The sequence below is a fragment of the Eumetopias jubatus genome, unplaced genomic scaffold, assembly GCF_037043125.1.
Source record: "Eumetopias jubatus isolate StellerSeaLion01/CBP00866 unplaced genomic scaffold, mEumJub1_p1.0 scaffold_15, whole genome shotgun sequence".
In the NCBI taxonomy this organism is placed as follows: Eukaryota; Metazoa; Chordata; class Mammalia; order Carnivora; family Otariidae; genus Eumetopias; species Eumetopias jubatus.
The window spans coordinates 89,690,668-89,710,323 of record NW_028274821.1 but is presented as its reverse complement, the minus strand read 5'-3'; the positions used below and the strand labels follow the sequence as shown (position 1 = coordinate 89,710,323).

Below are 19,656 nucleotides of genomic sequence, written 5' to 3'. Positions count from 1 at the left end.
GTCCCCAACGGAATCCCAGGGTCAGGAAGGTGCAGCAATCAGAGGGCAGAATGGCAGTCCACCCAGGGGGCTGATATAAAGCAGGAGAACCCAGGATCCACACCTCCCAGACAAGACCCCAGAGGCGCCCTGCCCAGCAGCCTTCCTGGGGAGCAGGCCCGCAGCCCGGTGAGTACAGCGGCTCCGTCCTTAGCAGGAGCCCCGCTGCCCGGGGCCTTCTCCCAGGCCAGGAGCTGCACGGTCCCCAGAGGTGGAGACCAGCAGCTCCTCTTGCAGCCCAGATTGGCTGCAGCTGGCCTCGAGGGCTCAGCCCCGGTCTCCACCGTGTGCTTCCCCTGCCATGTCCTGAATGCTGGGGCCTAATTTTTGGTGGTGAGTGTCTCAAGCTTCCACCACATTCCTGAAGGGGTCCAGGACTCCCCAAAAGGGAACGGGAGCCACTTCCTTCTGTGCATCAGTGCACCCTTTCTTGAGACCCAGAGGCCTAGCCCCCAGGTGGAAAGCTCCCCCCTCCACTCTGCCCGGGTGCTGATGGATAGCCTTCTGCGACGCAGGCCAGACTTGGCTCCAGCCCCGGGCGATCAGATGATGGAAGTTAGGAGGACTGGATTTGGGTAGGGAGGAGGGCCGCTTTTATGATTTTTTTTTAAAGCCTTCTGGCTGAGTTCACTTTGCAATGTCTTCAAGGGAGCCATTTTTGGGAAGAGCTCTGAGGAGCCCATGCTTCTTCTCCAGAACCAGCTCTTTCCTCTAGGCTCAGTTCGACTCAGAGCAACAGCCAGCTCCGACTCACCATGGTCATTACCAAAAGGCTTCCTTTGAGAGGGAGCATTGTTGCCGAAGCAAGGGCATTTTGGGAAGCTCTATTTCGGTTTCCAATCCACCAGGACCGCCATCCGTGGGGTAGAGTAGCGACTCCGAGTCACTTAGACCTGGGCCTGTATCCCAGCTCTGTCACTTGTAATGCTGTGAGATCCTGGGCCAGTCCCCGGTTTGTGCACCACCCCCCGCCCCCCAGTAGAAGGGGGTAGGACTGCCCTGTGGGAGGGCTGTGAGGACCGTCCGGGACAGGGCCAGGGAGCACTGCCCACAGGCCTGGCATGCCAAGAAGCTGTCTGGCCGCTAGAATCCTGAATCCAAGGGCCTCCATTGCCAGCTGTGTGGCCCAGGTGCCACCTCTTAGCCTTCCCGACAGTCTTCTTGCCGGAAGACCTGGGACGAACAGGGCCTAAAAATGAAGGGTACTGGTGATGAGGACATGCAGCCGTGCACACAGACGGTGCTCTGGAGGGATCCTCGACAGCCCAGCCATGTCCACATGCTCCTCCCCAGGTGGGTGTCTGAGTTAGGCCAGGAACATCAAGTCTGTTTCTTGTTTCCGGGCACAACTCGTTTCCATGTTAAAGAGACATGAGCAGAGTGTCCCAGCGACACAGCTTCGCCAGACCCATTTATTATCAAGTTGAAAACTAAGAGAGATTGATGCTATGAATTTTCTACCCCGGGGCTCTGAGACGATATGGCCCTAGAGTCAGTAATTATAATAAAAAAAAGAACGAGCCCAAATCTGCACAGCACTCGGGGGCGGCCGGGGCACGGCTGTAAGCCGTCCCAGCAGCGGGCGGATGTGAATGCTAAGCTGCCAAGGCCGTCAGATGCAGGGGACTGCGGGAGAGAGAATCAGCCTAATTGGTGCAATCAGCTCCTGAGCCTGCTAAGAAAATAAAGGCCTGATCCCCCAGCATAGTGACACTTCCTCAAGCTGCTTGCAAGTTGGGCTCAGCGGAGCCACCAGCCTTTGATGGCTGCCCAGGCCCTGGGAAGCACTGTTGACAAGTTGTTGTGCAAAGCCCACGCGTGTAGCCGGTAACTTCTTCCTCTCTTTCCTCTGGGCCAGATGACAGGCCCTCACGCCCTGTCGTGTCTCCTCCTCCTGCCGCTGGGTGCCTGCTTTCCTCTGTTGGACAGAGAAGAGCCCACGGCCACCGTGAGAGGTGTCAGAGATGGAATGAGCTGGGCCGACCTGCCCGGGGGACACCGCGCCCCCCTCCCACGGGGCTCCTCGCCGCGGCCGAGAGCCCCACAACCTCACGGCCTGCTTGTCATGGCCAAGGAGCTGCAGACATCGGGCCGACAGCGCGCTGGCTTCAGGTTCCGGTTCGGGAGGCAGGATGATGGTAGCGAGGCTACCGGCTTCCTCCCCGCGGGTGGTGAGAAGGCCAGCGGCCCATTAGGGACCCTGGCCGAGGAGCTCAGCAGTTACAGCAGGAAAAAAGGTGCCTTCAGCTTCTGCTTTGGCCGGCAGTGAGGGGGCCGCTGTGTCCATGGACCCTCCCTGCTACCACTCCCGCTCCTGTCTTCTCCTTGAGCCTGAAAGACCAGGATACGAAGAAGGCATGGGGATTATTATAATGAATTCTTAGCAGTAGGATCACTTAGGCGGGTGCTTGCTTTTGATTTCCAACTTTGCCGAGACAAAGACCTGGATGGTATCAAAAAGGAGGTGGCCCAAAGCAAGCTGCATCCCGGTGAAGAAGAGAGCGCTGCCCTTTCCTCTGTTGGACAGAGCATCCCAGCCTCCTTCCCCGTGGTCTGGCTCTGAGCAGTCCCCTGGCCCAGCAGCCTGCAGCCGTGGCCTGCAGCCGTGGCCGCTGCTGGGCCATGAATATGGACAGGCAGGGCTGGCAATGGACAGGCAGGGCTGGCTGTGTCGGCTTCAGGCTGAAGGTAGGTGGGCTGATGATGACCGTGGGGTAATCAAAGTTTGGAGTCTCCACAGGGACGCCTGTAGCTGACATCCGAAGTGCAACTCTGAGGGAGCACGTCCCACCGACTAGAGAGGATGGTTCTGAAAGTTAAAAAAAAAAAAAAAAAAATTCTTGTTCTCCATCCCATTAACACAAGATCCCTCTGGCAAGAAAACCCTGCTGTGGTGTCAAGATGTCATTCAGAACTGGCTGCCCATTCCCTTCTGATAACTGTCCTCGGTGGTACAGTGTTTGCCAAGCCAGGAGTCTAGTAGGAGATGAACAAGGAAGGAATAAATTTTTGCTCGAGCAAGGCTGCCTTTCAAATGTTCAGAATATGAATGTGTTGTGTGTATCCTTTGAAATAAAAGTTTAACTGCAAAACCGTAATGGAAAGCTCACCTGACTCTTGCCTACAGGTGCTCTGTGCCCTAGGAGTTCGGCTTTTCCTGAGCTGCCAGTGCCTTAACTCGGGGGAGATGGAAATCACGTTGCCTGTATCCACACCTGTCCCGGCAGCCCCTTAATTGGCAGTTGGTAAAATACCCATGGTCAAAGGCAGAGAGAAACACAAGACGGGGTGTATTTTCCTCCTGCGCTTGGCTGCTCCTTCCCTGGTTTTCTCAAAGCAAAGAGCATTCTGAAAACAACTTCTCCACCCCAGGGGAGGCCAGCGCTCAGCCGGAGTGGCTGCAGGCCCGGGGCAAGGCAGAGCATCTCTTTCAAACGCCGCTCTGCTGTGTCCTGCATCCCATCCCATGTCAGATACGGCAGTCTGATGCTGCTTACTCCCAGGCTAGCTTCGACCGCTGAGATGAGAACCTAGATTGATGTTACTATGGCAACATCTCCCCTCCTCCTTTCGAGCTGCTGCTTGGCCCTGTTCACAATTGAATAATTTTCCATTGAGCTGTCACAATTAATTGGTGGATTTTTATTAGCCTTTTAGAACCACACTGGGTTGGGCCCAGCTTGGCACCTCAGAGCATTTCAGTGTTTTCCATTCTATTAGTGACTTACCTTCCCCAGTAGCAGCTCTCAATCCCCGGCAGCCAGAAAGCCACTTTATTAAGGGGTGACAGATCTGAGTCACAAAAGAGCCAAGCTGACTGGGGAGTGCAGAAATTGGGTGGTAGGATGGGCCAGGAAGACAGGAATCAGAACATCATCTTATGTTAAAGCGAGAGGCCTTCTCCTGGAGCCCCTCGCTGCTTCTCCCCTACGCCTGGGCACACGGCCCCACCGGGAGAGGGGCCAGACAGCGACATCAGGTCTGGGAGACACGTCATACTCTCTTTGGCCTCCACCACTGTCTGGGGAAGGGATGAGCCAGGATGCCTCCTGCTAATGGGCAGTCTGACGGGGATAGAACACATCCTGGGGCTCTTCGTCTGTTGATAAAAGAGGCAAACACTCAACCCTCAAGCCACAGAGGGCAAACCTCAAGAAAATGAGTCCCAGCGTGTCCATAAAGGACAGCTCTGGCTCTGAGAATAGACATCATAGGGTGGCCAGGTGAAGGAAGTGTGATCCCAGTCCAGGCTCTCACCCCAGCGTGTGCTCCTTTCCACTCTGTGGAGGGCAGGGGTTGGGGGGGTGGGGTGGGGGCAGCACGCTGGATCACTCCTGCCTTCGCTCATTCACATACAGAGAAGCCAGAGAATGGGCTTGTGGAAAGACCAGGTGAGACAGGACACACCAAAGGCCAAGGGCAGAGGGACACTCTGCAGCAAGGTTCCCTGGTGAGCCCCCCCTTGCCAATTTCTATTCTTAGAATAAAACAAGACGCCTCCGTGGTCACTAATTACAAGAACTTGGAGGTCACCAAGGCTGAGATACTCCTGCATGTGTTTATACACACTTTAGGAATATACTGGCTGGTTTTTAATTTCGTAGGAGATGAACCTCAGAGAAATCAGAGATAAAGAAAGGGGGGAGGAGAGCCTTCAGAGGAGTGGATATCCTGTCATTAGGCTTTCATCATTCAACAGCAATCAACAACAAAGTTATTCTTTCCAGTTGCTTGTACATTCGAGCTCAATAACCCTGAAAATCCAAACGATCAAACTGTTAAGGGCATTGCTCTGTTAAATCCACTCCCGCTGTATCTGGCTACATCTCCTCTTTAACCCTCACCCCACCCCAGTGAGGCTTGCTCGAGGTTTGGGGGCCTGTCACGCCACCCCCACGCCCTCCTTGGTGGGAAAGATCACTCTCCAGATTAGTGAAGGTGAGGCTCTTTGGAAAACACTGACTTTGCAAGCACAGATTAAGCTCCCCTGAGCAGTCCGGGTTCGCTTCACCTGGCGTGGCAATGTGGTCTCCAGCCCAGGTGCCTGAGAGCTGTCTGCATCCTCTCACTGTATTTTTCCAAGACACAAAAAAAGCCTTCATCTTGGGGTGCAGATCTAAAAGCATTCAGCTATTAAACTGACTGGGGAATATTTTTGCTTATATTTTCCCATGTTTGAAACATTCGCAAAAACGTAAGAAAGGAAGAGGCTCATGGGGCAGCAAGCCATCAGGCACCTGCTGTAGTAAACAAGCCACCACCTTGCCCTCATTTTGTCCCTGGGCTGGAGACACTGCATGAGAGTCCACTGAAGACCCCAACTAAGAAAAGATGCTGTCACCCTCCGAGCAGGGAGCTGGGGCCTCGCCCAAGAAGTTGGGAAGGTATTGGGTGAGGGCAGGCATGGACAGACACCGTGGTTGGTCCGTCTTGTCCCACCTGATGCCTTCTGTGCGGAGAACACTGAAAAATCGATTCCCCAAGACACTCAGTTTGGGAATGCCTCCTGTAACATATCCTGACACTGGAGAAGCTTGGGCCAGCTGTAATTCTTGACTTCTTCTACTCCATGATAGAGGGAGGAGCCGGACCCTGGAGCACAGAGCTCTGCTGGTCATGCTGGGGCCGTCTGCACTGCCAACAAGTTAGTCCAGCATAGTAGGTGAACAGTGGCATGTGCTGTGTGACCCTGGGCAAGCTGCTTCACATCTCTGAGCCTCAGCTTCCTTGCATGTTAAATGACAGGAAAAGAACCTCCCTCATTACAGAAACAGTGAGAGGGTTTCACGTGGTCACACCGAGCACATCTGTTGCATATAGCTTACACGTGTGAGCTGAGCTGTAATTTTAAGAAAATGCTCATTGAGGGGCACCTGGGTGGCTCAGGTGGTTAAGCGTCTGCCTTTGGCTCAGGTCATGATCTCAGGGTCCTGGGATCGGGTCCCGCATCGGGCTCCCTGCTCAGTGGGGAGTCTGCTGCTCCCTCTCCCTCGGCCCCTCCCTCCCCCTGCTCAATGTCTCGCTCTGTCTCTCTCAAATGAATAAAATCTTTTAAAAAAAATCTCATTGAAATCTGACACACGTGGAGAACGTGCTCCAATTCTGAGTGTACAGTTCAATAAATTGTTCCCAAGTGACACACCCATTAGCCAGCGTGACCCAGACTAGGAAACAGAGCATTATAGGCGCCCCCCGCAGCTCCCCCGCATCCCAACCAGGCATGAACCTCTGTCGTGACTTCTAACACCAAACCACAGACCAGCTGTGCTGCTTTCAATAGATGGAAGCTTCTGGCATCACAAATGGCCGGCCGGCTGCTTCTCCTCCACGTTACGTTTGACTTGTGTATACCGCGTTACGACTAGTTCGTCCGTCTCCACTGTAAGCACACCATCACGCACTGCTCCTCTCGGCTGTTTTCGGTCCGAGGCTGTCAGTGCTTGCTCTTTCCCATTTTGCCATTTTGGCTTGTACTTTGCTCTGACGACGACAGCAGCTGCTGGCCCTGCTGGCAGACCTGACCCCGCGGCCTGGTTCTGGACCTCGAGGGCAGGCCTCGCAAGGATCGGAACACCGGGTGTGTGCAGCTCTGTGTGTTCTCCTGGGGCTAGATCCCAGTGTGCTAAGTTCTCAAGGGGTTCTGTGGCCTAACAAAGGTTAAGAACTACTGTTCCAGAACGGCCAGACCCAAGGAAGTTTCTGAAGCTTAGGTGGCACACACAAGATTCTTACTTGAGAGAAGACCCGTATTTCCCACGGGCACAGGTGCCACGGTGACTGGCACGTGGACGTGGCACCATGCTCGAGCCGTGACAACTGTAACCTCATTGCTGGGCGTCAAGAAAATGGGTTAATGCGCTCTGCCAAAGAGGCCATGAAGACTCTGGGGCTGGCGCACATCTGGCACAGTGGGAGCGGCCATCGGTGGTGGCTGTCTCTGTAGTCACTCTGTGTCTTCTTTCCGACTCGAGAGCTGTGCCTTGAGGAGACGCCCCAGACCCGGGAAATCCAGTGTCCAGCTATGGTTCAACCACGGACAGAGTGCGGCCCAGGCCTCCATTCCTGCCTCCATGAAACAGGGGAGGTCTTGTAGCTCCTGGGCATGAGCGCGCTCCGTGGTCCCAGCAGCCCCCACCTCACCAGGGCCTGCGTCCTCACCTCTGCCGTGGAGCTTCCGCCGAACCATGCTCCTCACCATGCTTTGGTGAGCAGATCTGTATCCTCTGACAAGTCTGCGGCTTAATAAGTATCATTATCAGAGAGCGCTACTTACTTTCCTGACTTCCACTTTCTGAGCTGTCAGCTGGCGTTCAATGGAGGCCCAAATAGGGAAACAGCCGCATGTGCCCCCTTTGGTCCCCTCGGTGGGGGGCTGGGAGAGGCCACAGCCCACCGGGTGGCATTTCCATCACCCTGAGGCCAGCACCCCTGCTCCCGCCCCTCCCCCTGTACACAGAGAAGTAAGACACGGGGCGTGTGGACCACCGTGAGCGAGAGGCGCTTCGGGGGCTGGGGGGGGAGGGGAGCTGGGGTGGGTTCGCAGAGAAAAGCACACCTGTGGGGGTACCAACGCTTCCAGGCCAGTGGAGTCCAGGACACCTCTTCCCCATTTCAATGATGCTATGACAGGCTGACAGCGAGCACAGCCCTGGGGCTCATCTTCCTTTCCCACCCCAGTGAGACGTAGCCCCTCCTGTGGCAGAGCCCACTCCCAGTGCTGCTGGCAAAATCAGTGTCAAGGGCACAAGCAGGGCCTGAGGCCAGGATGCGGAGACTGCTCTCGGAAGGCCGAGGAAGATGCAGGATTCGCGTTGGAATCCCGCCACAAAGCCTCCAGTCCCCCTTCAGGGAAACAGGGACCCCCACCACCACATGCACCCCACAGCTCTGAACAGGGGAAAAGTACAGACCAGAGCAATCTGCCCGAGTTCTAATGTTGTAAACATTTATTTAAAAAATACTACGGAGAGATGTGGATTCAAAAAACACAGAGTCATATACAGAAACAAAATGTACTGGACCAAAAAAAAAAAAAAAAAGACACCATAGGCATTTGAGAAGGGAGAATAGTGGAAAACTATTTACATGTCATTTATAAAAGAGCAAGTCTATAAAAGAGTGTAATACCAAGATATAAATGCAAAATATAGTGGCACATCATGTGAACAAAGAGACCAGTACCTCACGGAAACGCAGTTGAGAAGCTGGGTGGGGTCTGTTTTACTTTGTCTGCAAGGCCTCTGGTGGTGTTCGGGCACCTCCCTCAGTCTGCCTAACACAGCAGCCTGGGGGGGGGGATGGGGCAAAGAGGTGATGCACCGTGAGGGCAGCGTAAACCATCTCTACCAGAGAAATAAAATACAAGTTTAGGTGAGGAGCATAAAAATGGGGCCCATGTGCGCTCATGGCACGAGAAGGCATGGGGCTGGAAGGTGGTTGCTCCTGGTTTCTCCAAGGGTTGCTCCTGGGCCTGGCATGAGGCGCAGGCACGTGCCTGCCCACTCTTCAGTAGCTGCTCTAGGTCAAGCTCAAGACGGTCCGGGCCTCTGCCCCACAAGCCTGGTCCCGGGCCTCCTGGGGAGAGTAGACAAAGGCCTGCTCTTTGAGACATGTTCTGGGGCTTTATTTGTTTGTGGTCTTCTTCATCTCTGATAACCCCAACAGAAACAGGGGACTAAGTGTTGCTCATGGTGATTCAACAGGACTTTTGCCCCTTAGTGCACAGCCAACACTGGCTGGGGCTTTGGCTCCACAGTCCTTTTCCTCCCGTGTACTGGTGGCCGATGGCAGGTCCTGCTGTACCAGAGGTGGCTGGGCTGAGGGCAGAGCCACGGAATGCTTCAAGAACTCCAGAAAACAGGACTGGCTTGTCACACAGGAAAGAGCTCTGCATGAATCTACTCTGTCTCAGAGGAGTACAAGGGAGGAGAAAGAGATCAGTCAGAAATCAAGAGCAAGTGCCTTTTCTGGGCACCTGGAAATCTGAAAGGAAGGTGACCTGGGCCTGAAGCAGACCTGTCTAGGCCCAGCCCCAGGCCACCTGGGCACCAGCTGTTCATCCAGCTAGCCATCCCTCCTGCCTCCCCTGCCCCGGTACACTAGACTGAGACCCTGCTACCCTTAGGACTCAAGCTTTCCATCCAGGATGAGCAGTGCCTGTCACAGGACAGCAAGGACCCGAGAGAACGGATGACAAGGACGGTCTCCCACACCACGGGCCTCTTCGGCTTCCCCACCTGTCCCAGGACCCGAAGGCCGGTTGGTCTCAGCACCCTGTTTTATCCCCCAAATCAAGAGCTGTCCGTCACATGAGTAAATGTGAGGGCACCGGCCCCCCGGCAGCAACAGAGGGCAGAGTGACCAGCTGGCAGCCTCTTCCAGGATGGAGTTCGGGAAACGTGTCTTCAGTGCAGGAGGCACAAGAAGAGGAGCGCACAGGCTCCCTCCCTGGGGTAAGTGGAGGGGACAGTTGCTTGGCCTTGGTGAAAAGGCTCCTGTTCAGGGCACTCGTCCTTGAGGGAAATAGAGGAGAAGGCAGAGCCAGAGGAGGGCCTCTGGAAAGAAAAGCGAAAAAGAAATGCTCATCCGCTTTCCCACCTGGCCCACAGAGCTCAGTCCTGGAGCACTACGTGGGGAAGAGGCTGGTGGGCCAACGGAAGTCCACAGAGCGGGAACTCCACAGACAGAGCTTGGAACAGGGGCGGCTCAGGGAGCCCGGGCTGGGGAGGCGAAAGTGCGGAAGCATGGCCGGGGCAAAGCCTAGGTAGTAGAGCCGTGCTCCGCAGTGACCCTCAGCCCCGTCTGCACAGGGCCCCCGGGCCACCTCACTGGTCTCGTGGCAGCCACCGTGGCAGGCCTGTGGAAGCCCTCACGCGCGGCAGCTGGCTCCGGCTGGCCTGACGCCTGGCCTCTGCTACCTCTGCACGATATCACTGATCTCTTTCACGGAGCTGAGGAGTTTGCTGAAGTCCTGAGTGGCCGCCGGGCCACTCCCTGCTGTTGCCGGGCAGATCTGAAGCTCCCGGAGATTATTCTCCAGTTTGTTGATGGCCTCGCGGAAGGCAAACTTGTTCCTCATTTGCTGGATGGAATCCACATAGCTCACGCAGAACGTGTAGAGGTTCTTGCCGGCCTCTAGCACGGCACTATGGCTGGCCATCTGCTCGGAGTTCTTGGAGATGGCCAGGCACAGAGCCTCCGTGCCATCCAGGACCACGCCCTTGGTGATGGTGCCACTGGCGATCCGCTCTGGAGGCTGGCGGGTTTTCCGAAGAGACACACGGGTCGATATGAGAGGGATGAAGGCGGTGGAGGCTGGCTGGTCCCCAGCCAGGGCAGAGGATGCTGATGGCAAGGTGGAGGGGGCGGGAGCTGGGCTGGTTGGGGTCCCCGCTGGCTTGCTGGACGACTGTGGCTTTGGCATGGACGGGAGCACGGGCTTTTTGACGCCCTCTCCCAGCGGACCGGGCTTGATGGTGTCACTGTTCACAGCATCCACAACCACGGCCGTGGCTTTGGCTTTCCCGCCAGTGCCGGCCTCCCCAGCTGCTTCCTGGCTCAGGCTCTGAGAGGGCTTCCCGGCCTTCCCACCAGAGGCTGGTGGTGGGGGCGGCGGGACAGGTTTGAGCTTGGACAGTTTCCCCTTGTCTCTCCCTGGGGACTCAGAGGAGGGCTTGTGCCTCCTCGCTCTGGGCTCCTCGGTGGGGGCCTTGCCGGTCCCTCCGGACACGCCTGGCCCTGCTCTGCTGGCGGGGGGCACCGGCTCAGCTGCAGCAGGTGTCCCCAAGGCACTGGACCTCCCGGCCTCATCCTTGTGGGGAAGGCCAGAGGAAGGAGCCCCCGCGACCTGCCTGCGGAGGAGTTTCGGAGTCAGACTGGGAGGGCTGGAGCCGGGGCTGGACTCCCCCGCATCTCGGAAGACCTCGTCTGCTGCATCCTCGGTCTTTTTCACCAGCCTGGGTGGGGGAGTCACCGTGCCTCTGGTCACCTGGTCGGACCTGTTCTCACTTGCCCGCTTCCGAGGCAGAGCTGGCTTCTCGCTTTTGTGCCCTCCAAACGTGGACGAGTCAAACTGCCTCCCCGTGGACTGCAGGTCCCGAGGCAGGGTGACGGACCTCCACTCTGTGTCCCTGGCCCCGTGAGGCACGCAGGAGGCAGAGCAGGACCTTAGGAAGCGCTTGCCGGAGCTGCTGCCACTCTCCTCCTCACTGGCGGCCAGGCGGCTGCTGGTCAGTGTACTGGACTTTTTCCACAGGTGGGGAGACCGGAAGCCTGCACCCCCTGACTCCCGGAAGGCTCCATTGGGGACACCAGCTCCGCTGCTGGGCTTTGGGGACTTGGTTGGCTCGGCTGCGTCCGAGGGCGTGAGGGCCGGCGCCCCGTTGCTGGTTTCTCGGCCGTCTTCCTCACTGGCCGCCTTGCGCTCGGGCTGGCCGTCCATCTCCCGGAAGGAGCTGCTGCGTTTCGGGGGGGTTGGGGCGGTTTTTTTCTTCTTCTTGATCAAGGCACTGAACAAATTGGTCTTTTTGTCTTTGGGAAGAAGGCGCTCATCTTCATTTAGGCTGCCATCCTGGGGACCTCGTTCTTTCCGAGGGAGCAGTGGAGACACAGGAGGCTCGTGGTCCAGAGGATCTGAAACACAGTGGGAAGAGTTTTCACGACTCCGGACTGGAGGCTCCTTTGTAGGGGGAACCTGGGGCTGGCCCCCTGTTCTCTACAGAGGAGCAGCCAAGGGTCTGGGCGCTGGCAGGCCTGCTTGTGAGCACCGGCTCTGCCATTCCCCAGCCTTGGCCTGGGCGAGGGACGCCTCTGCGTGCATCCTCCGCTCTCGCATCTATGAAACGGAGGGGAACAAAACACACCCGTAGTGTTGTTGTGTGAACATAATGCAGTGAGCGTAAAGCATTTGTTCCAGCTATCGGCACATAATTTCTCACTAACTGTTGTCACCACTGTTAATATTATTAGGAAAAGCGTAGGTCTCTCTTCTGTGAAGACACCAGCACAGAAAGCCAGGCCCCCCATCCCTGCCCTGGGGCTTCCTTGACAGCACAGAGCCCCCCAATACCACTACCTAGCACGCAAAAACCACGACAGGGCTGAGCAAAGGGTCAGGCCCCATGCCTCTCGGACCTGCCAATCCAGGTTCTTGGGAGGTGAGGTTTGAAGGGAAGGGGCCGCACACCACAGTGACAATGGGCTGTTACACTTGGCAAACAAGAAGGAGTGACCTGTACAAATTTTTAAATGGGCATTCTTTATACATGAATAATAACTCCTAAGAAATCTTTCTGGTGTTGCCAAGCTCCTGGCTAGGGAATGACAGACTTCTCCCTCAGAGGGCAGCTGTGAGGAGAGCGGCTTTCTGTCAGCACCCAGAGCAGCACAGAGGACGTCTACAACCGGAGCAGAGGTGCAAGGGGGCACCTGTCAGAACACCAGGAGGCACGTAGGACACCAGACTCAGAGGAAGCCGAGGGCCTCCAAAACTTTAATCCAGCGGAAGAAGTTGAAGAACGTGAAATCCTAACGAATTATGCACGGCTCTATTTCAGTGCTGAACAGCTAATTGACACTCTCGGCTCACCATGAGATTACATATCAAAACACCCCTCAGATGAATACTGACGGGCATAAATGAACATGATTGCTTATCACTGGGCTTTTAATAAGCCTCAAGTTCCCACAGCGGCCTCTCCCCATCCCTACTGCTCAACCACCTGAAATCATGACAGCTAACAGAAGGACAAAGGTCCAACCTTCTGGATAGTCTATATGCCACGGACTCCAAAGTGGGTGAGCAAGACGATCCAGGGGTGTGTGGAAAGAAAGCATTATAATAATTTGGATTTTGTAACGTAAACGTTTACTTCTAAGTGCACATTTTTGGTGTATTTTATGATATACGTGTCTGTGCGGTAGTACCTGTAAATTCTCAGGCTGCACATGTGACTTTTCTTTAAACTAATATGGGTACACAATAAAAAAAATTTGGGAATCCTGCTATGGCTAAACATCTCATTATTCTGGCTTTGTCCTGCCCCTTCCCATTCATCTGTGGTCCGTCAGAGCATCCCCCAGGAGCCTCTACAAACCCAGATTCCTGGGGCTTTGCTGGGAGAGTAGCAAGTGCTACATCAGAGCAGCCGAACTCAAAGGAGAGCAGGGCACAGGGGAGACACTAGGTCAGTGTTTGCGGGCATTATTCCTCCTTACACCTTGAGACCCCCGTGCACCATCGCACCTCCCCTGCACGTCTAGGGAACAGTGGCCGACAGAGTCTTTACTCAGAGACCGTGCGTGGACACCAGCTCTGCGCCACAGGTGTCTCTTGGCTCCGTCAGTTCCAGCGAGCTTTTCGTATCAGTGCTTTCACAACAAGCTGCTCTTCATCTGGTTCAATATTTATTGTTCTATCTGCCCTGCAAGAGCAACCACAAATGCTGTGAATAATACATGAAAAGGCGAGTTTGTTCTCAGTCGGTTTCATGAGCACCTGTGCCTACTTGACCAAACTAACTGCTGAAGCCAATGGTTCCTAATGATTTCCAGAAGGAGGGGCAGGATGCTGTGCAGAGAGGAGAACCTTCCTCTTTTCAAAGCTGGATCACTAACAAGAATCTGCCTGCCCTGGCCCTGAGGGTGTGGGACTCCTCTGGGTGTCTGGTGCGGCTGGGGGGACATACCGGTCTCTCCCGGGCCCTTGCAGTGGGACGTCTCAGGCACATCAGTGGGGTCTTTGTGCTCCGCAGCTTTCCTGGAGGTTCTTGTCTTGGTGGGCAGCTCTGGGGCCTGCAGCAAAGTACTTGCAACCCCTCGCACACCTTTTTTCCCCAGTTCCTTTTCCACTTCTACGAAAACAAAACCAAAAACCAGTGGCCATCAGTAATGGTGTCAGTTTGGTATGCTGGTGTTTTTTTTTTTTCTCCTTAGGTAAGAGTGGTCATCCATGCACAGTTACAGAGGAGATACAGATGCTGAGAAGACCGTACTCGGTACTTTTCAGAGTTGGGCATGGCTGTAAGACAGCTCCATGCTCAACACTCCTGCCCAGTTCTCTGGTCTCAGAGAACTTTGCTGGCCTGGGCTCTTCTAGCAGGAAGTGAACTAAAGGGCCTGGCTGTCCCTTCCAACCCAACCTCTCACCCCACTGCTGCAGGCACCCCCAGGAATGGGCATTTTACCATCTGATATGCTGGATTCCTGGAACATCGTCTCAAAGGCTTGGTGGATTTCAGCAAAGGAGGGCCGGTCAGAGGGATTCCACTGCCAACCTGGATGGACGAAACCCAGTCAGACCATGCATGAGGCCCTAATAACAAGTTGGGGGCTAGCAATTCTCAAGGAAAGTCTGGTAATGAAAGCAGCACCCCAGGGGTGCCTGGGTGGCTCAGTCAGTCAAGCATCTGCCTTCGACTCAGGTCATGATCTCGGGGTTTTGGGATCAAGCCCTGTGTTGGGCTCCCTGCTCAGCAGGGAGCCTGCTTCTCCCTCTCTCTCTGCCCCATTCCCCACTCGTGGTCTCTCAAATAAGTAAAATCTTAAAAAAAAAAAAAAAAAAAAAAAAAAGGCAGCCCAATCCTGCTAACCATCTTTTGCTGTGACAAGTTAGAGTGACAAATGTCACTGTGTCCTATTACAGACATTAAGAATTCGAAAAGACTTTAGATATTGGCAGAAATATGGATTGTAAAACCCCAGAGAGAAGTGACAGCAAGAACTACATTTATAAATCTTTTCCCCAGCCCCACTCTAGCAAGTGCAGAGAATCACTAAGTCAAATAAATGGCTTGCCTTCTATTTTACCCTTACTTCTGGGTTATCAAAGTCTGAAATCCTCATCAGTAAAGAAATGTTAATTAAAACAAGATTAACATGAGGATTTACTTTTTTAAGTAGGCTCCATGCCCAGTGTGGAGTCCAATGCAAGACTCGAACGCATGACCCTGACATCAAGACCTGAGCTGAGATCAAGAGTTGGATGCTTAACCAAATGAGTCACCCAAGTGCCCCAAGATTAACGTGAGGATTAAGGACTGATGAAGCCCCATGTTGACGAGAGCACAGAGTTACTCTCCTACACTTCTGGTGGGAGTATAAATTGGTACACCTTTCCTGGAAAACAATTTGGTAAAATCTATCAAAATTTAAAATGCAAGTAGCCCTTTGAACCAACGGTTCAACTTTTAGAAATCCCAGTATAATGCACAGAGGTATACATATAAGGGTGTTCATCCTTGTTTTGTTTATAATGGCAAAAGCCAAACAAATGTGCAAAACAACCAAATGTCCACCAAAATGGGACCGAATGAATAAATCATTTAATGGGAAGTTAAACAGCTCTATAAAAATAAGGGGGTGGGGAGAGGGAGAGATGTCTTTGAAATATGGACACAAAAGATATGCCATGTGAAAAAAAAAGCTGAGGGAATGATTTTATATATATATAAATATATATATAATAAAACCAACTAGATAAACATCACCCGGAGTATTTACCTACTACAGCAGAATATTTGGAGGTAGGGCCCAGGAATTTGTATTTATTAATAAGAAATCCAAGTTTGATACCCATCAATCCCATTTTTGCATTAAGAACAAATCAAAAAAACCCCTCACATATAAACACTATGTATAAACAATATGTATAGAAACAAGTCTGAGTCAGTATGCACCTATCTGCTACATTGGCTGATTCTGAAGAATGTGAATAAAGGAAGGGAGGACTACTTCACTCTGGGAATACACGCCTGGACGGTAATTTCTCACAGTGCCCACAGAGAATTTTTAGAATTGGCTGGGGAAGGCTCACATGCGCGCATCAGTTCGTAGACCTTCTCTGGGCAGCCTTCCGGGCGCTCCATGCGGTAGTCCTTCTCTAGCAGCTCATACACCTGGGACAGGTCAATTCCTGGGTAAGGTGACATGCCATAGGTAGCAATTTCCCAAAGCAATACTCCAAAAGCTACAAAAAAAAAAAAAAAGGGGAAGAGAAAGCTGGTTCAAGATGTATGAAATTTAACTATCGTGCATTTAAAATTGGTTACCTATGCAGTGGACATTAGAAGTTACACCCTCAGAAGCAAGCCAGGCACATTTTACCAGGCTTAATGACCAACAGCCCAGGACAGAATGAGACGTTAACACCCTGCCCCTTCCAAAACGTGCTAGAGGGGAAAAGAAACTGGGTTGATCGGCCCCTCCAGTGTCTCTGAGGTAATGTGACCACCTTGCTGGGATTTATGGTAGAGGGCACCTAGGGCTGGAAGTCAGGAGGCCATTCTACTCCTAGCTCTGAGATCAACTAGCTAAGTGTCTAAGACAAGCCACCTCTCTCTGGTGTACAGTATCATCTCCAAGGCCCCTTCCAACTCCAAACGTTTCATAAAAATCATATAAAATCGGGGTGCTTGGGTGGCTTAGTCGGTTAAACATACGACTCTTGATTTCAGCTCAGGTCATGATCTCAGGGTCATGAGATCGAGCCCCGTATGGGGCTCCACGCTCCGTGTGGAGTTTGCTTGAGATTCTCTCCCTCTGCCCCTTCCCCACTCTTATGCATGCACATGCTCTCGCTCTCAAAATAAATAAAATCTTGGGCGCCTGAGTGGCTCAGTTGGTTAAGCGACTGCCTTCGGCTCAGGTCATGATCCTGGAGTCCCGGGATCGAGTCCTGCATCGGACTCCCTGCTCAGCAGGGAGTCGGCTTCTCCCTCGGACCCTCCCCTCTCATGCTCTCTCTCTCATTCTCTCTCTCAAATAAATAAAATCTTTAAAAAATAATAAAATAAAACCTTTAAATAAATATTTGAAAGTTTGAAAGCACGGACTATAGCCTTGAAATTCCAGATCTCATTAAAGGGACCAGGACTCCTTGGAGAAATGGGTAATTCAGGTCTAGGGCAGGGAATGAACGTGGAATATCTTTATCGCTCCAGACAGCACAGATGCTATTAAAGACTACAAGGGTCTTGTCAAAACCAGGAGCAATGTGAAGTTCCCACTGGCCAAACAAGAGACAATCGGAATATCAATAAGGAAAAGAACTACAATGGATTAAAATATATTCAATGATAGTGTCACAAAAGAAAGAAAGAAACCCCAAAAATCTACTTGGTCATCACTGGAGGGTATTAAAAAACTGACTCGTTTGTGTGAACACCGGGAGACAACAGCAAGGAAGCTAACAACGACGCTGTCCTTCCCAAATGAACTGTATACCACCCCCCCACCCCCTACTTAACCAAACAGTAGATGAAGGTTTCTTCTTACAGAAGTACTGAGCTAACGAGTGAACGCGGAGTGACAGAATGAGAGAAGCAGCACTGGGTAACCCCTCATAAACGAGTGGATCTAGGTACTAGGTATCAGGAGCTGCTAAAATCACACAAGAGATGTTGATGAAATAGCACACCACGGAGCATGACGTCGTCCTGCTGAAAGAAGTCAAACCCGAGGATGACCCAGAGGTCCAGACCCACCTGCCCGCTTACTAGGAGTACCGAAGACAGAGGAACACACTAAACCACAGCACGGGGATGCAGTGTGGGAGACATGGAAGGACACGTGAGGGGGTTTCTTCAACAGACAGACAGCAAGGGCAGTGAAAAGATGGAGCGGAGCTAAGGGACCAGACGGACTGAGGGCACATCGACCACCTGCCTGGTGTGAACAGTAGCCAGGTCTCAACTCAAACAGACCGTAAAAGTAGGATTTTTAAGACTCAGTTGAAAATGTGAACACTGACTGTATCGTGATATTCAGAAATTACTGTCAATTTGGGGAAGAAGGGCAATGTGGTTACAAGAGTAAAAAAGCCATCTTTAAGAGATTCATACTGAAATATCTGTGGACAAAATCATATGCTATCGGGATCTGCTTCAAAACAGGGCCGAGGGAGGGGGTGGGATAGAGGTGCAGGAGCGCCCCGAGCTGATGGCCGGGAAAGGTGGGTGATGCGTGCGTGGGGCTCGTGATGCAACTCCGCCTTCTTCAGTGTATGCTTACTACCTGCCACAATAAGAAGTTCTTTAACAAAAGGAATACTGGCCCATGAAGCTTCCAAGGGCAATATCCAATTTAAAGCCCAAACCGAACTACACAGCATTCCCTGCTCAGAAGACCCTGGGTGCCTGCAGGGCTGGCTAACTGTCCTTGCAAACCCAAGCAGCGTGCTTCGGATGAAGGTGGTAAGTTAGAAGGGGCGGGGGGGGGGGAGGTAATCTGAATTATTCTGGAAGAAAATGCTGGCTTTTACTTCATTCTGGGGAGAAAACAGGAGTAAAGATTGTAAAGTGGGAAAGAAAAAAATAAGAAAGGATTAAGCGATAAAGGAAAATAAATGAAGGACTGAGAAAGAGGCAGTGAAAAGGCAAGGAGAGCGAGGAAAATGGGAGAAGGAGCCCACCCTGGCAGCGAGGGCCGGCCGGGAGCAGCAGCAGTCCTTACCCCAGACGTCGGACTTGATGGAGAACTTGTTGTAGGCCAGGCTTTCCGGCGCTGTCCACTTGATCGGGAACTTGGCCCCGGCATGGGCTGTGTAGGTATCCCCTGTCATTAACCTGCTCAGGCCGAAATCAGCCACCTTCACCAAGTGGTTCTCCCCTACCAGGCAGTTTCGGGCAGCAAGATCTCTGGGAAAAGAAAGCGTTCACCCGTGAGTTGTGGCCAGCTTTCCCGGCCTCACAAATCCACCACCAGCGAGTGAAGGCGCACCCCTGACAACTGGGTCCAGTGCCCCGGGGGACGTGTGTGAATACCCCAGCGGGAGCAGCGCTCGTCCCTCAGCATCTGCCTGCCGAGGTGAGAGGCAGCAGAGGTGCAAGTTCATGACCCTGGGCCTCCGTTACCCGCATCCCTACGATGAAGCTGACAGAGGCAGCACCTCTTCTTAGGGCTGCGGTGAGCGGTCATCAGCTAATACGTAAAGTGCTTCCACTGACGCCTGCACACACCCCCGGTCCCCTAAGGGTCTGCCCAGTTAGGACAGCTCTATGCCAGGCACAGGAACAAGGGCACCAGCCAGTCCTCAACTTCCATCAGAGGGAGTCTCCATTTGGCCTATCCAGACTTGATAAAGGACAAAATAAAATAAAGCCCACAGCATTTTCCCCCCAAATTGTGTTTCACACTCTCCTATTTCCTCCTGATGCTTATCCGAATGTATCCTACAAATTCTCTCCTGTATAATAAGCTTTTTCTCGCCTCCTGATTGTCCCAGGGAGGTGGGAGTCTAATCTCTGGTTCATGGATGTTAGCCATGAAATCCCAAGGCAAAATGGAATGGAGGAAAGAGAAGAGGCAGCACCTTCAGGCGATGGCTGCCTAAGATAGCCCGATCATCAGCAATCAGACAGAAATTAAATGCAGAAGACTTGTGCGTAATAGGATTTTGGTAAAGCATTTTAAGTTCGTGAAATGAAAAGGGAATGGATCTAGTCATGCAAAGCAAACCAGAAGTCAAGAAATCTCAATTTGCAGCCTCAGAGGGTTCACCTTCTTGAGCGACAGGAGCACTGAATCAGGCTCTCATGCAGCACAGGAAATCTGTCTTACAAGAAACGGACAGCCCTTCACACATGCTACTCTTATTCCTCACTATGAAATCTCATGTACGGG

General features: G+C 53.0%; 2 protein-coding genes across 2 annotated transcripts in view; one reads left to right on the top strand and one right to left on the bottom strand.

Moving 5' to 3' along the window:
- On the top strand, nt 1-3,095 carry QRFP (pyroglutamylated RFamide peptide). Its single transcript, XM_028090569.2, has 2 exons — nt 1-168; nt 1,898-3,095. Exon 2 carries the CDS (start codon nt 1,898-1,900, stop codon nt 2,306-2,308), a length of 411 nt encoding a protein of 136 aa, XP_027946370.1. The 5' UTR covers nt 1-168; the 3' UTR covers nt 2,309-3,095.
- Nucleotides 3,096-8,005: 4,910 nt separating this feature from the next.
- ABL1 (ABL proto-oncogene 1, non-receptor tyrosine kinase) overlaps nt 8,006-19,656 on the bottom strand; it is a 142,726-nt gene continuing 131,075 nt past the window's right edge. The window contains exons 7-11 of the mRNA XM_028090521.2: nt 18,487-18,671; nt 15,851-16,003; nt 14,223-14,312; nt 13,725-13,889; nt 8,006-11,670 (exon numbers count right to left, since the gene is read on the bottom strand). Of these exons, the coding sequence (XP_027946322.1) occupies nt 9,953-11,670; nt 13,725-13,889; nt 14,223-14,312; nt 15,851-16,003; nt 18,487-18,671 (2,311 nt within the window). The 3' untranslated portion in view covers nt 8,006-9,952. The remainder of the gene's footprint in view (nt 11,671-13,724; nt 13,890-14,222; nt 14,313-15,850; nt 16,004-18,486; nt 18,672-19,656) is intronic.

Bases quoted from the DNA above. Each gene is read 5' to 3' on its own strand.
- QRFP (XM_028090569.2), top strand. From the start codon at position 1,898: ATGACAGGCCCTCACGCCCTGTCGTGTCTCCTCCTCCTGCCGCTGGGT.